At 37.5% G+C, this 20,117-nt stretch overlaps 1 protein-coding gene across 1 annotated transcript in view; it reads right to left on the bottom strand.

The window, feature by feature from the left end:
* TMEM164 (transmembrane protein 164) overlaps positions 1–20,117 on the bottom strand; it is a 32,570-nt gene that overhangs the window by 7,803 nt on the left and 4,650 nt on the right. Inside the window, exons 2-4 of the mRNA XM_080624977.1 lie at positions 11,486–11,535; positions 9,768–9,834; positions 2,334–2,412 (exon numbers count right to left, since the gene is read on the bottom strand). Of these exons, the coding sequence (XP_080481103.1) occupies positions 2,334–2,412; positions 9,768–9,834; positions 11,486–11,535 (196 nt within the window). The remainder of the gene's footprint in view (positions 1–2,333; positions 2,413–9,767; positions 9,835–11,485; positions 11,536–20,117) is intronic.

Below are 20,117 nucleotides of genomic sequence, written 5' to 3'. Positions count from 1 at the left end.
TTCTGAACATCTCTCTCATCAATTTGATCCCGAGCATGGTAAATCCCCTGCACCTACATGGGGGGGACATGAAGATGATGTGTGCAACATGACCAGTCTTCACCACTGTAATGAACAGCAGGAAGAGAAAGCAAATGATTAAATGATTACAGCCCTTGCTTATTGTCACACAGTTTCCTTTCAAAAGGAACTCCCTCAACAGGTAATTGGATGTGTTTGCATGACTGGTACGATGCTCAAGTAGCATGTCAACAAACTTGGACATGCAGTTCTGTGTAGAATAAGCCACGAACTAGCTCTGCTTCAGATGTTCTGCTCAACCTGCCTTTGAGAAAAGTTTGAGCTTCTACTAAGACCATCAGTAAAATTGACAGATTCTCAAAACTGGTTTGGTATATACTTCCACATGCAATCCATTCATTTTAATGTTTTCAATTTTACTACCCTTCAATTACTCCTCCCAGTCATAATCCATAGATTCACTGATAGAAACTTCTATCTTAAATCCAGAAATAAAGCTGCATGCCAACCAATGTCAGTGATGAAAAAGCAAATTTTACAACATATAATTAGAATATAGGGTGTGATCTACTCAGAAAGTAAACAAAGGTGCTAGTGAAATGACAACATAGTAACAAATGTTTTTAAGCTAAGTAATTTTTTCATACACTAGGTCTTCCTGTTGCACTAGCCATAACTCCTACAAAAGTCCATGGGTGCTTTGCTAAGGAGGTATTACAGTCAGTCAGGTGATGAGAGCCAACTGCATAAGCAATGGAACAGTTATTAGTCAGACAGCCTAAGGCAGTCTCAACTGATGCTAAAGTTCTTCTAGAAATGTCACTGCTATCAGGTCAACATTAGATGGCAGCAAATACCTGTAAATTAATAAAGGGGGCACTAGGGAACAACTGTGCAACACAAAGCCCTCCAAATGCAGATACAGCCCTATCAGCCCCAGGAAACAGGCACCCAAGAACCCAGAGAACCTTTACCTCAAAACTAACAAGAAACTAAACCAACCCAACAAAGGTCAGAGGAATACTTCAAGGCCAAACCTTAAAGCAACCAAAAAAACCCCAAAACCAAACATGCCTTAAAATGATGTTATATAGGAAATTCAAGGCCATCAAAAGAAGTGATTTAGCGACATCACAAGAACGTGGTTTGTCATTACCTACAGTATATTACATGGCTTTTTACACCTCCTCCCTCTCTCTACCTTCCTCCTGCAATGATTAGGAGTTTGTGTAACTTCAACAACTATACTGCACTTCTGCATTATTTGCCAGAATTTTAAGATCTCAAAGACATATTAAAATTAAATTTGCGTGGCATATTACTCTGGTAAGAGAAAGAAACAGAATCTTTTGAAGTATTACACTTCATGTTTTCCTTCGGATCATTTTTGTTTGGTTTCTCTCAGCAGTGAAAAACAAAAAGGTTACAAACCTATAGTGCAGTAAGTGTGAAGTACTGTAGTAACTGCTGCTATAAAATACAGCAGATTCACCAGAACGGAAGAGGCTGACTCTGCTTGTCCTGAGCATTTGCTAAGCTGTATCCCATTCTTTGATGTCACAGCCTCGGGGTTTTCATTGAAGGTCACTGAACATATGGATCACAAATTATCACCTTTTATTTCCTGGATGAAACAACTTAGCTTTGCTGGAAAATGCAGCTGGAGGCACATCAACGCTAGAGGGGGGCAGAGCATCACACCAGATAAACACATCCTGCATTCCCTTCTAAGGAGCCACAATTAGAAAAAACACTGGCTAGTGGAACAATTTGGGATTCCCAGACTTTCTGAACTATTATGGTATAAGTGAATGCAAGACAGTAATCTTATCAGAAGAGATAAGAAGCAAGCTAGTTCATTTCATTAATATGTGTCACTACATTTCATTAGAGCTTCAGAATGCCAACTAATATTTACATGGGGATATAATAACAACTTTTTTCAGCTCATTTGAAGTTGCAGTACTTCAAGATGCATTTAAGAAAGCAAAAGTCTTAAAAGTACACTCCAACAACAACTTAAAAATGCCGCAAGATGGCAGAGATGCTACTCAGGAAGAGAGTGCACATTATGCCAATCCATTCTTAATATTCCTTTGGGCAAAAGACCTTTTTTAATTCTCCTTTCACTGCCTGACAAAAGTCTTTGCTACCTCAGCTGCAACTCCAGCTTAACATGGGAAACTATTAGTTAACAACACAGAGAAAATTGGTAAAATATGAGTAAGAGTGAAGCCTGTGGTAACCATTCAGCACATCTTTTTCACTGTACGGGACCAATTCAATACGTATAGAGTAAATTGCCAACCTACCTCCTTTCCGCAGCAGATAGATGGGCACAACATAAAGCATCACATGCTGGATGTAATAAATTTCCATTTCAAACGGAAGCTGTGGAATAAGGAAAATATTTGTAAATGTTTTTCATCACTGACACCTGAGTTTCAAGGAACCATTCTCCTCATGACCCATGAAAAACCCTTCCGTTATTTCATCACCTATATATTAACAAAGAGATGACATTCATCGCCAGTGCTTTGAAAGTGCAGGTAAGTATACCCATTCCATTCCCTTTGCCACAAATGCAGCACTTCAAGCAGACAATTCTCAAAATCAGCTAGAAGCACAGCAAAGAAGGAATAAAATAAAATTGCTCTTTTCCCTTTCTTAATTATAAATTGCCATTAACAATGCAAAACCCTCAATAATCAAACCAGGAACTATACACACCCCATATGATAGTAGCCTATTTAGAAAGAAAAGACAATTGCTGCCTTCTGAGTGGTAAAATTCTATTTATAGCATTCTATAAATGAGGCCTTTTATATATAAAAGTATATAATTAAATATATATGTAAGTAATTGCTGAGGAGACCTGTGCAAAAATCAAAAGACCTGATTTACAGCAATCCGCATGTATGCGTGAAACTTATAAGCTCCACAAATTATAAAATAATCAGTATTTCCCTGGTTTTAAAGAGAAGCTGCTGAAAGATACATATAAACAAGTTACCAGTTCATATTAAATCAGGTATTTCTCACATGCTGACAACTTTCGGGAAGCCACGGTTAGTGCCATGTGTTGAATTGAATTCATGTTACTTCTCAGAGAAGTCAGACAGACTGTGCCAAAAATAACTTGAACCACAACTCTGAGTTTAATTTGAACCCTTTAATCCAGACCCAACTAATTCTAGCTTTTTATCAGTTAGAAAAGGTGATGCGCCATATTTGAAAGTTATTCCCATCTGTAAGTGCCTTTGCGTGTATCTATTTGTTAAATTAAAGCAACACATTTGAAACTTCCATACAATCTGTTGGGTTATTTTATTCCCAGAATTCTGTATCAACACATAAAACCAAGCAAGATAATAGTATGCAAAAGCAAGAACTTCACAGAAGCTGTGAGGTTTCCTGAATCTGAATCTTTTCTTCTGTCCCTTGTTGAAAGACACAGAGAGCAAAGTGAGGGAATCCAAATTATCTGGGAAGAGGGTAAAGCAGGCAGTTTTCCTAACTGGAGAAAGAGCTGTACTTCTTCCAGTTAGAAGTGACACACTTCAAAAACAATAGCCCCCGATATAAACAGCACAACGTGAGGCACCCACTCCTGCCAAGGAGCATTCTCTATTTATCTATGGTTTCATAAGGGCTTCTACACTTGCTGAGTTGTAAGCATCAGTTACACAAACACTATGCTCAGGACACTTCTGAGAACAGAGTAGCAGTTGTTTTGCTGCAGGAGTGTTGACAATATTCATTTATTTTTTTCTATAAAACAAAACATCTTTTTTTCACTATAAAAGATCGCTTGTTCTGAAGCCTGACCAACCAGCAAGTTCATTTGCTGGTATAGAGCTACAAAGGCAGAATTTCTGTACAACCAAGCACTCAAGTTGTACAGCCAGGCTACAACAAACAGAAAAAGCATGAGCACAAAAGATGAACTATAATGTTGTCCTGTGTAACCGACTCACCCAGCTCTAAAGGTCTTAGCTATAAACTGTTTTAGCAGTAAAGGACTCACAGATAGCAGATATGCAAAGAGAAACTGCAAGTAGTGACAAGGTAGAAGGGGTCACCCAGCAGTCTAGGATTTAACGAACCTCTTTGTGAAAACAAGCACTTCAGCAAGTGATGAAGTCTGAGAAACTAAAAACTTAAAGCAACACTTACAGAACAAAGTAAGTCCCTCTACCAATATTGACCAAAGGCACCCATGAAGGCCACATGTATTTAAATCCAGACTCCAACAATCTCCAAAGTGGACTCTCTTCACAGGCCCCAAGAGGCTTGTCCTCTCCTGTCAGGTGCCCCTGTAGAAACCCAGCAGCCTCTCCAAAGAGCAGTATTCCCCCTGTAACCAACCAGTGACGTCTGTGGTTTCAGTTCTTCAACCTGACCCAGAGAGCTTCAGAATGACTAAATATTTGTTAGCAAGACTTCTAATCTAAACTGTCTATTAAGCATATTAAAGGCCCCAGGATTCCAACCCAAATTATTACAAGTTTTAAGAGTTTTTTTCTTTATGTGCTAGTTTTGGCTGGGATAGAGTTAATTTCCTTCACAGTAGCTGGTATGGGGCAATGGTTTGGATTTGTCCTGAAAACAGTGCTGATAACACAGGGATGTTTTAGTTACTGCTGATCAGCACTTACACAGTCAAGGCCTTTCTGCTCCTTACCCCAGCAAGGAGGCTGAGGTTGCAAAAGGAGAAGGGAAGGGACAGAGCCAGGACAGCTAGCCCCAACTGACCCAAGGGATATTCCAATGGCATCATGCTCAGCACATAAAGCTGGGGGAAGAAGAAGAGGGGTATGTTCAGAGTGATGGCATTTGTCTTCCCAAGGCACCATTAGGTGTGATGGAGCCCTGTTTCCTGGGGATGGCCTGACCATGGGAAGCAGCGAATTAACCCCTTTTTTTACTTTGCGTGTGAATGCACAGCTTTTGCTTTACCTATTAAACTGTCTTTATCTTACCAGCCCATGAGTTTTGTCACGTTTACCCTTTCACTTCTCTCCCTCACTCCACTGTGGGAAGTGAGCAGCTGTGTGGTGTTGAGCTGCAGCTGGGGTTAAACCAGGACATGAGGCCTGTCACTACAGAGGATGATGCTCACTGAGAAAAATCAGGAAAAGGCTTTGTTCAGTGCACTCTCAACTAAATGCATTTGTTCTGACTTTTATCAGTGTTCTGAGTATTTGACTAGCACTATATTTGATGTTTATTGTCTCATAAAATGGCACTACTGTCTTCTAGTCACTCAGTTTCATTATGCAAACTAGCTCACATTAATGACACAATGGACACAATCAAGCATTTGTAAGGTCAAGTCCAAAAGAGGTAGATAATAACAATTTCAGAAACAGTATTTTCCCAGTTCCTCTAGGGAGAATATTAGGACTACTTATGACCACCAGCAGAAAGTAGATTTACAGTTATCAAATATAAGTGTGAGTCTAGTCCCCACTTCCACACCCATACCATTTTAATACACATAGCACAGATACTGCCTAAAGCTGCAGAAACCCTCCCTGACTTGAGCACCTACCGCAATCAAAGCACAATCTCTCAACATCTGCCAATATGCAACTGTTTGTTATTTCCTTGTACCAGTTAGATGAAGCCAGTGTTGATGTCACGTACTGTGCTGCCATAACCTATTCCATGTTGCCGTGTAGGCACAAGCATTTCAAGCGAACTATTCAGTACAGGGTATTACTTGTACCTTAACTACCTACCTTAACAGGCAACAGCAATACAGTAGGCAATGATCGCGGGCACTACACTGAGTGCACTGGAAGTACTGCTCAGAGTGTGATTTGTTCCTAAACCAGATTTAGAATGCATACCTCTCAAGCCAAATAGTTCTAATAATAGAATATAGCAGCTTCTAGAAACATTAAAACTGCACCACTGCAGCTGTGTGAGCAAAGCCCAACACCTCTGGGACATGTCCTGTTTTTTTACTTCATCTATATCAACATTTTCAGGACATCAGCTTGCAAAAAAACCCTGCTTTTAAACCAGCGGAAAGAGTTCCCTTTAAAATTTGAGTAACACAGTATGAAAGTTCAACAAAACCAATTATTCGCCAAACATCTGGAGTCTTTGTGGCAGTTAAATAAATTTATTTGCATAGCAAGTTTATCGGGACCTATACCATATTCTATATAATATAAATACAGAGTAGAAAGAGATCTTTCCACCCCTGTATATCCTCTTACACCTTTCTTGGCTCCCACTTGGGAACCTAGCAATCCAGTTCCCTTAACATCACCTTCTCTATTAACTTAGGGGTCATAAAAGATTACTCTTTTTTCCATGTGAGCTGCTAGTGCTGACAAGAACGATTTACATCACAAGAAAGGAATGAAATTGTGAGTGAAAACTTAAATCCCTCTTTTTTCTGAAAGAAAAACATTAACTAAAGAAACAAACTGTTTTGTCTTTATTCCGATGTACAACGTTTAACATCATTGGCACATGGTAAGTAATGCAGCAAATAACTGGAATATTTATTTGCCAACTAAACACAAGCGGGTGCATCTGTTGCTCAAGGCTGTGAATTGCTGGTACTTCAACATCATGCCAAGGCAGGAAAATATTTCCTTGGAAAGAAGAGGATAGACTGACCTCATCTTTCCGGCTACATTTTTCTTTGAATACTATCCCATGTGCCCATTACAGTCCAACAAGGTTTTTAAGGAATATAGTGTCACTGAAAGGTTAAAACGACAGAAGGTAGAAACCTTTTACTGCAGTCTCAATGAATATCTCAACTCTCCCTTTCCACTGGCAACTGACTAATATTTAGGAATAGTTTTGAAATGACTGAGGTTCTAAAAAATTTCAACAGATACAAGAAAATGAAGAGTTACGCTATAAGCTACCAGAAATTTTTTTTTCAGGATAATCAAACACTGAATTATATATATATAAAGTAATACTTACAATGCATTAAGTAAAGTGATTGGTAGCAAAAACACATGACCCTAACAGACTGTGCCACAAGATGTTGTAAGAAGTGTTCTGGAAACTACTCTGACTAGTTTAACACTTAGAACCAAGATCCTGACAGACACTAGTTCCTTAACAAACATCCATTAGCTGGTGAATTAATGATTATTTTTCATTCTGTATCTTCTGTCTCTTGTGCCTTCCAGATTATTGATATGTACAAATAAAACAGCACATTTCCTTGTGCATCTCACTGCTTTCACCTCCATCATGGCACACAGTTTGCTAGCTAGCATGTAAATGCTACTGCTGAACTTGCTAAATTAGCAGGCTTCTCCAAAGAGAAACTGCAGCTCAATAGTGATCATCAGCTGCCTTTAAGATAACTCGAGCAATCCGCATGGAAGAAAGCTTTAGGAGAATGTCAGATGAAGACAATGAAAACTATCACCACCAAGACATGAAATAACTTCTAAAGATAAAATACATTGTACACCATGGAAGATAACAGTGAGGCATTTTGATGCTTACGCAATATATCCATTTGGTACAATCTCTCACAGTGATAGGAGGCAAGTCTCCTGCTTTCCAGTTCCCACTGACCTTGGAACTCTCTCTGCCCCAGACAATGTATCACTCCTCACTTATTTAATAGTTTAGGTGCCCGATTCTTCATGCTTTTTGTGCCATACACTATATATTACACCAATTTACAGACATTACTAAGTATACAAAATTTTTATATGAAACATGTACACACTAAAATATGTATCTCAAAATTGGATTTAAGAGTTTGAGATAACAATTCTAGAGTGAATCAGGACTTGGATACTACAAACCAGAGCAGACAGCACGGACAAAATTACTGCTTTTTTGGACTTCCTGCTAAGCTTTAAGAAACATTCACTGCTTTCAGGACCATGTCAGTGTGAAAAAAACTACAGTAACAGTTGCAGAGCAGAATGTGTGTCTACCAATAGAGAATCTGGGTCAAAGCAGCAGTGCTATAAAACATCACCCACATTATCTTGTGCCAGAAGAAACACTGAAAAGGGAACAGCCTAGCAAGCAGCTGTCAGGCCAAAAATATCCTAAGTTGTATTTATTCAAAAAATATTTGCTCTTGGACATTATCCTTTGCCTCCTCTAAACCTAATTAAGGAGAAATTTATAAGTAGCCTTGTTTTCTCCTGTTTAATTACCACTGCCCTAATATGAATGAGATATATAATAATGGCAGTGCAAATACAGGCTAATGATTTTATTAAATATTTCAACATTTTACCTTGAAAAGGTTACCCAGAAAAATCATTGTGATGCTAAATTTAGATCTACTTAAAAACTAGAGAGCTTGAAATACAAAAGTGATCCTTATCAGAAAAAAAACACTTGTTTTATTCATCTGATGCCACTTCAGCAGTATCAGGTTTTATTAAAACATAATTGCAAACTGCATATAAGCTGTTATAGAATTGAAAAATACATATAGTTACCAAATCATGAAGGACAACGTAAATCTTTAATGAACTCTAGGGTTATTATACAACTAAATCCACTGAAATCTGAAAATAATGATCCATCCTCCTATGCAGGGTGTGTCATGCTTTATGGAAGATTATTTGTCACATGTAAAAGCCTCCAGAGATATTATCCTCTCTCTAGCAACTGAACTGTGTCTCAGTGTAAAATTATATAGTCTTAAAAAGGTAAAAAAAAAAAGAAACTACCTAAAAGGCAACAATAGAACCGTCAGGTTTCAGGTCTCCTTAGCTACCAGTGTGGCCAATGAACACAGTGCATCGTTCATGAAGTTCACCACAGATGCACATTTGACACTTAATCTTATTAGGGCAGTCAAGATTTGCAAACAGCCACTAATGAGATTTGTAATGGAGTCTGAAGTCCACACCAATTTTGTTCATAATATCATTAGTCCACATGCTATACGGATATAGATATGAGTATTTTATCCAGACACCATACAAACATAAGCAGATAAATAGAAGCGAAATCTATATTAAAACAGGCATTTAAATAACTACAACAGATTCTTGCAAATAAGTCAATTGACACAAAAATGAACAGCACGTAGGCATATAATCATATATACATACACACAGCTCTAATATAAATGCATAGCAGCTCTTAAAGACAGTCCTCAGAAATATTTCATATGGCTCAGTTTAAGGATAACTTCTCTGACCATTAACTCTCAATATAATAAGAATCTTTCTAAAGACACCAACAGGTTGAGCTTTTGTCCAGGAGGTGAGTTTTATAGCAGATTTGAAAACCTGCATGGGAAAAAAGAAACCTGCTGCACCTAATCTTGGGGGAGCTGGGGTGACAGCCACCAACAACATTTGGCATTTTCCATGCCTGAGGAATCTTAAATTTACATATAGTCTGAAAAGCCTGAAACTGAATTTTGACCACAAGCTACAACGCTAACCTACGAAGGCCTCTTTCAAAGTCATGATGTTTTCCCTCCATGTAAAGGCTAGGATGGAATTGATCCTTAGAATACAGCAGTGTTACCTTTCCACATTGATTTATCAACACCAAAAAGTCCAAGATACCGGCTTTTGATATTGGATCAAATCCAAGATATTGGATCTGTAGCTGGCTCCAACGTAGTGACCTGTACCAGGAATCTACAGCCTGGTAACATGAATTTTAAAAGACCAAATAAAACACACAACTAACTGTCCAAGGAAAACATTTTAGGAATAAATACTAAATAAATAAATAAATAAGGAGGAGGAGAAGTACAGCAGACTCACCAGGCGTGTATTAACAACTGGAAAGAGCAATGCCAAGAGGGCCCCATTCAGCATATGCATCTGCAACCTTAGAAGAGAGATGTGGTGTTATTCTCACAGACAGAAACACAATGTCTTCACATATTTTATGTAGTATCTCTTCAATAAAAGGTAGCAAGAGATTTAAGAAAATTCAAAAAAAATCTTTTGGCTTGAATTTCAATTAAAGCACTGTTAAATACAACAACCAGAATGAAAACCTCTCTTCAAATACACAAATAATTTCCTGAAGTAAGACTGCTTTCTGTAATGAGCTTTGGATTCCTAGAAAGCCTGGACTGCCTATTTGTGTTAATCCTGTTCATGACAAAAGCTGCTAAATAGTTGGAATTTTGCTGTTCATTTGTCTTTCAGAGCTTAAGATTGCGTGTTTGATACAGTTTTTTACTCCTGTCTAACTCTTTAAATGTTCAGCTTCAAAGTAAGCTTGAATTCCTCAGGAATTTGGAAAAAGTCCCTTAGATAAAGGAAGAATTACATTTGTCAAAACTTAACAGCAAGTTCTAAGAAAAGAATAAGGCAGAAAGGTAGTATTATAGTAGTGTTTTGTATAGCTTCCAGCCATCTTCTTCTGAACCATGGTTGCATCACAAGAACACAAAAATAGTACCAGTTCTAGTTCAATCTACTTTACGTAAGACACAAAGTAAAGAATAAACTGTTTACAACCACTGCCTGTCATAAACTCTTAGGAATTTAAAAGTAACTTGAGCGGGGGAAAAGGTATTACAATTTCAAAACAGTTTTGCCAAATCTAATTTACATGCTGTCAGGGTGTTAGAAAAGCTCATTCTGAAAATCAACAAATATTTAGGCCTCTGCTCTGCAACTGGTCTTTTGCAAATGCATATAGTAAATCCAGGATTTCCTGGATATCAGATGTACTTTTCACCCTCTCCGAGATGGAGACACTAACATAGGATCTCTGGATGCAGCCTACACCGTGCCCAAATGAGGAACAGCAGGAAAAAGTTGCAGAGAGACAGCAGCAGTTCCAAAATAATTCATGAGGCATATCCCCAGCATCATTTTCCCAGCCACTGCCTAGACTAAGACAAGAAAGAGCTGTCACGGTGGCAACTACAGCCATTCCTGTATGTCTCCCCACAACATGACCAGTTACACTCCTCAGCTGCTTACTGAACTCTACTGTGGCAGCCCATTAGAGCTTCCTGCACATTAGGAATTCTTGTGCTTCCTGAAGTTAGTAACAATATACAATATTTTAGGAAAGATTGCATAGATCTGAGAAACAGCCAAGTCAGCAAGAATCTGCTTTCACTATTCAATTTAAATCCACAGTTTTAAAACTAGATCCTTCCTGTATGCATGGTCTTGTCCAGTTATTAATTTTTAGTGAGGAAAATAAAGAGGTACAAGGCCTATGACATAAATTACACAAACCCATACGTTAATCTGTAGAAAGATGCCTGCATTCTTATCTGTCACCGAGTTAATCCATGTTGCTAAGGCCAAAACCATGGTACAAAAAGAACCCAGGGTATGTGGTTCAACACCCATGATTTAAGCCCTGACCCTTTTCAAGGTGTCATTTTTCATTCCAACCAATATGCCTTTCCAACCAGATATGTATCTTAATATTTTATGACTTAAGCAGTGATTAACTTCTAAAATACATTATGCAAGTAGATAGAAATTTAGTAAGGAAGAGGCATTACCTGAAGAGAATCATTGCAACCCGACATGGGGGACAGGCAAGAAGAAAAATCTGAAATGGTAGAAACAAATTCAAATTAATGACATAGACTCAATTTTTAATATCTTTCCTTCCCAGTTCTCTAGGTCACAAATCACTTCTAAGCAGAACTATGTAACAGAAGAGCTAGAAGAGACTAAAACTCTTCAACAAATTAAAAGGTCTCACATTATCTACATATAAAAGGATTCAAGCAGTATGAGTAGCATCTAGGGTTCGACTTCTGCCAGTGCCTAAGAAACAAGTCAAATTCTAGCCTGTTTGATGTTATCATTACAAAAGGTCTCTTACAAAGCAGTTTACTGTATTACCAAGCATCTTACTACAGCAGCTCCCTTAGCCCTGTATCATGATAATGTCCTGGCTATGCCAAAGACCAAGCATTCACAATGACAATACTTCCCCTCAGCAGTGCAGGACCCAGCTCTTGAAGACTTCATGCTAAATGGCTGTGTATAGAAGCCTCTTCATGCTTCGCAAAATAAGGCTACCTCATTATCTGCTCTATAAGCTTAGTAGTCATCTTTAAATATGTTCACTTCCATACTCAATACAGTATGTTAAAGTACCGTAAAATTTTCACCAATTATTAGCTGTTTCACAAGACCAAAAATAACAGAGTACAACTGGACCAGCATGTTTATTTTAGAAGCCATACTACTACCATAAATAGGACTTGATTTCAATTTTCATGTGATAAAGTAGGGTTGATTTGCAACAATGCCCCACCTAAATTTAGATAACCATAATCTTTTGATACTGCTGTACAAAACCTCTCACAGCAACTTGAAAACCTTCCTATCAGCAAGCTTTACTCTAGATATGAAGAGATTACTACCTAAGTGCTCAGTGATAAAACTCCTACCTTTTATACTGCCACTACTGCAAAGAAGAGACTTCGGCCTACTGTCTGATAAGCATTTATTTTATAAGAAATAAATGAATCACACTTTTTACTGCTGTTGCTAAAATAAATTCACAATAGATTTCACTGCCAACCTACAGAACAAATTTGTAGTGATCTTTAAATCAGTTCAAGTGAGAGCATTTGGAGAATGTCTGCTTTGTGGACAAACCAGATTAGACAATTCACCAAACATGTTTCTTTGAAGTGCTGCAAGGCTGGGAAGAGGCTTCTGATGTATATTCAAATTAATTACTCCCAGATCACGTACTTGCTGCAGCAACAGTAGAAATGTTGAAGTCTGGATCATATTACTGAACCCTTGTGTATAAAAGGGGTTGCTGCCTCTACCATACAAATAAACACACACATTCAAAATATCTTATTTCCAATGTAAGCTGTTAATGTACAACCATTTATTTCTCTGATTCACTTACTTGTATGTTTAAATCAAGTCAGCCTCAATAACAGTTTAGAACACACATACACACAAATTGTTTTTCCGAAGTCATACAGAGCTCTAATAAAAGCACAGCAGGAAAGAGGCAGCAATTAAATTGACTGAATGTACCCCTCAAGACATTTCCTTAGTGAATATTGTTAAAATCCAGAGTTTCTCTTAAGTCTGAAATTTAAAAGGCAAGCAATTTTAACTCATCAGAGCAGGTTAAAGAGAAAGAAAACATAACAGATACATGATGACAAGCTACTGACGGATGCTTTTTTGTGCTAAGAAGCATATGCCAGAAAATTCTTCCGAGTGGTCTACACATCACCTTGCACATAAGACGTATATATATATGGCTTCTAGGAAAAGTGTCTAACACTCACTATGCTTCACTATTGCATCACTGCATATTTTGCAATAAACTTTGTTTACTAACTAAAGTTCCTTGAATTGTGGACTATATATTTCTTTCTTTGGGCACCATAAATATCTTCTACAGGTCTTTTACAATAACTATTTTTTCCCATGCTACTTATATGCATTAGTGTAACTTTTTAACACATGTTGTATGTTAGCAAAAGGAGATACAATATTTAGAGTCTCAATAGTTCATGCAGAGCTTTAAATTAAAATTATTTTATGATTTCCTTAAATTCAGAAACCTGTTTCTTCTGAAGCACAATTCATACCTTCTGCTCTCCCAGTATGATTTTTTTTTCATTTCCGACATCTTAAAGCAGATCAACCTTTTTCTCTATATGCATAAAATAATCAAACCAGAAATGTGACTTAATCACACCAGTTATTTGTTTTTCTGACACAATGAAAAGTGCTTCAAGTACCACATGATAGAGCAAAAACTACAACACAAGTCTGTATACTGTCTGAATCTCAGCACTGAGGTTAAAAAATATCTAGTATTAAAAAAGGATGGTATTGTTACAATGACTGACATGCCAATTCTTCACTACCATGGAGACAGACAAAGAAGAGAACCAGATTCGCAGCTGTGTATTTCTATGTCAATTCTACTGCAAGAAACACAGTTTCAGGACTGATGAGGGAAAAACAAATATTTAATGTTTTATGCAATCAAGTCCCTCTGTTATGAGGGATCTTTCAGAAAATAAGCCTGACTTCCATTTTTTATGACAGCAGAGAAATCGTAACCAGAATGTTTATGTTAAAACTTCAAGATAATGGAAGAGATTTTCATATGTTTCAGCTTTAGCAGTTTAATATCAAGCACTTTCTCTCTAAATATGCATATACTTTCTGTGATAAATAAACCTCAGCCTCTTAAAGGGGATATTTTACAAGACACCCTTGTATCTGATTTTCAAAGAACTGTATCACTGAGTAATGAAAAAGTCCTAAAATATCTAGTTCACAGCAGACAAGCTCACAAGCTCCAACACAAATGGTCACATAATGATATTACATTTCACTCATACTGGAAATAAAATCCTTTGCCCTGCAGGAGGAAACAGTTACGTTTTGTAAACCAAAAAATGTCATATTAAATTAGCAGCATGGCTGTGAACAGTTCCCAGCTTCTGTTTTCCTGCCAGAACTCTCAAGGTTTTACGCACTCAGGCTAGCACAGATGTGAGCCCCCTGCATGGGCACGTTGCAGAGTTCTAGTGTAAACAGGACAACATGTATTTTAAAACACGCTGAAGTAGCTTCTCCTTGTTCAAGGCAGAATAATGGAACTTGCAATTTAGAAGAAACACCAAGAAACAATTTTGGCGTCCCTCCTTATTCTGTCAGATCTGTTACCTGTTACATTTTCACATTAAAAATGAAAAGGACAGAAGAATTAATCAGAAATCCAAAATGTACAGACAGTATTTCCAGAGGGAAAAGAAAGCTGCAAGATATTCACTGTCTGACAGGCTGAATTCCGGGCACAGCTACAGAATCATAGAATCATAGAATAGTTAGGGTTGGAAAGGAACTTAAGATCATCCAGTTCCAACCCCCCTGCCATGGGCAGGAAAACCTCGCACTAAACCATGCCACCCAAGGCTCTGTCCAACCTGGCCTTGAACACCGCCAGTTTTGATCATTCCCTCCCCTTTCAACCTCCCCCTCTCTCTCAAAAAAAAAAAAAAAGCAATTTAGGAAAGGGTTACAGAGGTCAACAAGAATGATCAATGAGTACAGAACATCTTCCATACATGGATTGAACACATTAAGACTCTTCAGCCTGTAAAGACTATAGGCTAATGCAAGCGAGTGTACAAACTCACACATGGCCTCAAGGAAACGTACAGGTACCAAGTCCTAGGCAGGGATGACCCTGTCAGTCAGGCTGCGTGAGTCTCTTCCACCAGCACAAGACCAGAAGATTTTACAATTGTTCTCAGGCAATAAATCTCAAAGAAACTCCTAACACTGGTCAAGCTGCAAAGTTCACTTAACATTGAGGATCCAGATGAAAATGTAAGTCAGAAATTCTGATAATATACGGCATAATTACAAGACCATAAATAACAATGTCCATTCCCATGGGAAATACTGCTGGCATAAAGAACTGTATAGTCATCACTATCCTGCATAAGCTCAAATACAAAGGTCACACTATAACACATGATGGGTCAGCAGGGTTGTTACAGCTTGAAGACTGCAACGTACAGGATTGCACCACTTAACTATTCCTTCACTGAGACAAAATCTTAGACACTGAATTTATGGTTACTCTGAACTCGCCCATGGCTGGGCTGCCCAACAGTCTCACATGTTCTCTTCTTCTAACCATGCACTAACGAAAAGAGAACGCTCCAAATGATATCTCTAGGTCTGGGACAGCAATATTGTCTCTGACCTAAAGTAAAATACCTCTTCAAATATCTAAGCCTACCTATCTAAGGTACCATTCTATTCATTGAATGTTACTGCTTCACTCCATGAGCACTGTGAACAGGGAGAGACCACTCATTTTTAGGTTGGTTTGGGGGTTTTTTGTCCTGTGGGTTGGCTGAATCTCCAGGGTCTTTTGGTTCCAAAACCTCTCAAATTTCTTCAAAATATTATACTTAAAAGCTCCCTTCAGAAATATTTTAATGATGCTATTTTTACAGTGAGGCAGAGCACAGTCAAAACTTGTCATGAAAGGCTTTTCTTCTACCAGTTTTAGTCCTGCTGAGACAGAAACATGCATAACACAAAGATCATCTTGTTTGATCAGAAACAAACTAAAGAGACAAAATGAGACAATTCAAAGGGTGGCAGGGGAAGAAAAGAACAAGTCACACAACTCTACCATTCCATATTTAACATCACACGAAGTACCACTTATAATATCAATGGGAACGCTTACCGATGCCTTACAAGTACACTTGTTTCTGGCAGAAGACAGCTAAGCTGCAAGTTAAACCAGTGCATCTCACATAGCAGCACAGATTTCATTTACCTTTGGGAAGAGCAGCTTGTCTGTCCCTGAGCTGCCTGCTTGATTTAGTTATCTTGTTGCAGCAGACGGGAAATGTATCTTTCTTTTTAAACATTGCAGTCCCGATCACCCAGGTCATAAATTGGTTTAATACACTATTCCAAAATGAAAACTTCAAGAGGTTAGATTTTAATTTCTTCTGAAATAAAAATTTCCACTCTTTCTCAGGTGTATCAAAGTACCCTCCAGAGGAGAAGAGATTAAGAGGTATCTTAAGATACAGCAGTAAAATGAAGTGTATTTTACTGCAGACGTCAAGACCACCCACTTTCCCCCACAACAGTAAAACATAAGGTAAGGAACATTCAAGCAGCTGGATAATTTAAAAGATGTAGAAGATTTTGCTAATTAACTCTAAAACTAAAGTTTAAAACAATTACCCTATCATTTAGCAGAAAGTAATGGTTTAACAACTCCATCAGACAGCATTGCTTCAGCAGCCGGTTTTATACAAACTACCAACCCAGCCCAGAAGAGCCACAGCCCTTAAAAGCCTATTTGCCTTCTAAAAGGTAACTTGTAAAAAACCAGTAATATCGCGACTGTGGTTTGACAAGTTCATACTGCCAAAGACGAAAAGAGAACAGAGGTCAAAAGATGTTACATTCTCATTGCTAGAGAGCAACAAGTTGAATGCATTTAATTTTTCAGCATAAAAATCACAGCTGCCTTACTGCACCTGCCAGACAGGTTCAGGGATTAATGAATGTGCACTGTGGAATTGTTAATCTAGTGTTAAGAATACTCATGATTCAAAGGAACATCACTGACAGAGCATTCAGTAATACTACAATAAAAGTAGTTTCTGTATTACATAAACCAAACTTTGGGAGCTACCTGTCCCTCCTTCCAACTTCCCAGTTTTACCCAGGGATGAAAGAAGTGTAGCAGGTTGAACAATTTCCATCTTCTGCAATATAATGTCTTCTAAATGATATATATTTATTGGGACATTCTGTATGTCTCACCTCACTCAGGCTTAGCTAGTTTACACAACAAACATGTACTCACTCCTTCCCTTTTACAGTCTTAGGTGAAAGATTTCTAGACTTGTTATATTTTAGGATTAATTATTAACATAAGTCTTTATGTGTGCAGTAGCATTAGTTATCACATCTTGGGAATTAGTATTTCAGAGAAAAAGTGTCACAGGTTGTTTTTTCTTCCTTCTTTAATCACTACCTGCACCAGCTCTTCACTAGCGGTGGGTTAGTTCATTCCCCATTCCTAGCTTAATGCTTTAGCAAAACCCAACAATCAAAAACTTATCTAGGCTCACATTGAGATTTTAATGTGCATATATACTCATCGCATTCACTTTTAGTACTTCTTCCCCAATCGTGATATTTCATATCAGTTTCCTACGGAAGCAAAACCATCATAGAAAAGTCCTGCTCTACTTTACCTAAAGTCACCAATACCTTTTTCTTGTCACAGTCCAAAATTCCTCAACCTGTAGGATTTTACAACAGAAATTTGTAATCTTTAAACACAGCAGAATAATAAGTAATAGCTTCATTATTACAGATAATTGTGGTCAAAGAAACAGAAACAGAACACAATCTATTAAAAGCTATGGCACATAACATCATATTACTGATAATTTAAGTTGGCACTACCAAAGTATTAAAATATAAACAAGTAAATCATTTGACCAATTACTTGGCAACCTGAATAAATGTAAACCCTTACCACATCTATCTAAAGCCCTGAGGAAGTGTCACAAGAAACATGAGTCCCATCACACTCTTTGTAGGTTTCCAATTCACACACAGTACAGAACTTGTCTGCAGTGAACATCAACACAGTTCCAATTGCTACATTGAATGTGGTTGATGTACAACCACTGCAGTAAAACTCACAATCTGTGACCAGGAGCACATTTACAGCAGTGAAAGGGAGACAACAAAGAAAGGGGCTTTTTCGAATGTAAATCATTAGATCAAAGACATCCTGATCTTTGGAACTTATATGGTGTCCAATACGGTTACTGCTGCTATTTGATTCAGTCCACCCGCTCCATGGAGGCTCCTAAAGACCTCAGGCAGATATTCCTGAAGCATCAGTTTAAACTGCTAGCAAACAGCCTACAGTGAATGGTGTGTGAAACCGCTAAACAGGTTAAAAAATCCATCCTAAAAATATGTTACAGCCAACAGTAATACCTTACAACACTGGAGAGAACACTGAAACAATTCTTAACAGCTCCATTCTCAAACAAAACACATACAGAAGAGTGAAAAAGAAATGGAAAAAAAAGCCTGTGTCTCCATAACATGTTGCTCAAACTAAACATTACACTTCGATTGCTATTTGCTTTAAATCTACGATGATCTCATCAAAACAAACCAAAACCAGATTACCTAAGGATTCACTTTACAGCCTTTAGATAATAACTCTCAGTGTAAACATTTGGGGTAATAAAGTTAAGCTTTTTCACTTAGAATTTCGAATCATGCAATTCCTACTCCTTTTAAGAGAGTAAGATTAATTCTTGTCCATTCCCCACTTTCCATATTCCTTTCCAAATTCTAGTATCTTTAAAACAAAGGCTTAATGTAGAGCTTGAATCTCCAGTTCCTCAAATAGAACATTCATCACAGCACAACATATAACCACAATTCCCATCACTTTGACTGAAGCATGCACATTTTCAGCTCAAGATAGAGCATGCACCGGCCAAACCTTGCCCAACTTGAATTGGCTGAACTGTAAACTCTTCAAAGCAAGCAAACTGTGATTGACAGCCTTAAGACACATTTTTCTATTCTTCTATACTAAATTTAAAATTACTTATTTCTGAATACAAATCCTTCCCTTGCCTCATATCAGTCTTTCTCAATGTCTCTGCTATATGCTGAGATTTACTAAAAATGAGCACAATGGTGAAACAAACTACTGCATTAAAATTATCTTTTTAAAAAAAAAAAATTAATTAATTAATTTATTTATTTAAAATTTTATTAATTAATTAATAAAAATTAAAAGCTTTTCCTCACCTCAGTAAATAATTACTACATTAATTATGGTATCAGTTCAAGTCTGCACACTTCAATGGACTGTTTTTAAACACAACAAAATCACAGCTTAAAAATAAATTATAACAATTAAGAAAAAATTGACCTTTCTTGGACAAGAGCAGACTGGAAAATACGAGCAAGCCATGGGTTTTCTGAAAAGCCAAATTAATAGTTCTGGAGCATCCCAAGTATAAAGGAACTGACAATTTGTCTCATGACCTATCAGGTCATATCTATGGCCCCCTGAGCTGCTATCATCTTGGTAGCAATAAAATGCACTCTTCTAAGATAAGAGATAAGGCTTCCCACCAAGAACTACTGGTACTTTCAGTGCTTTAACTGTTCTTCATATGCCCTTTTTCACCACATAAGCTGGTGATTTTCCTCTTGAGCAATCAGAATTAAGAGGAAGTATCACAAGTTAATGTGCAGTTGTAAAAAGACAGACTTGTGCATTACACAGATGTAAAAACAACACTGCAAACTTCATGATGCAAGAGGTTTGAGAGCTGCCATTACACACATCTTCCACTAAAGTGCTGAAGTTTATGTCTCCCAGAGGGCATTTCAGAGCACCAAAGGATTGCTGACCTTGCTACAACAGTCTCGCGCATCTCCTAAATGTACTGATTTGGGACTAAATCACACTATATTCCAATACATAGCCTTGCTTTTCTCAAATTTTTTTTTTTTACAATCCTTACCATACCAAATTCTAATAAATTTCAGTTTTATCATACCTCTTGAAACTGAGCCCTGTCTTCT

This window comes from Psittacula echo (assembly GCF_963264785.1).
Source record: "Psittacula echo genome assembly, chromosome: 8".
NCBI lineage: Eukaryota > Metazoa > Chordata > Aves > Psittaciformes > Psittacidae > Psittacula > Psittacula echo.
The sequence above is the reverse complement of the archived record's forward strand: the minus strand, read 5'-3'. Positions and strand labels throughout refer to the sequence as shown.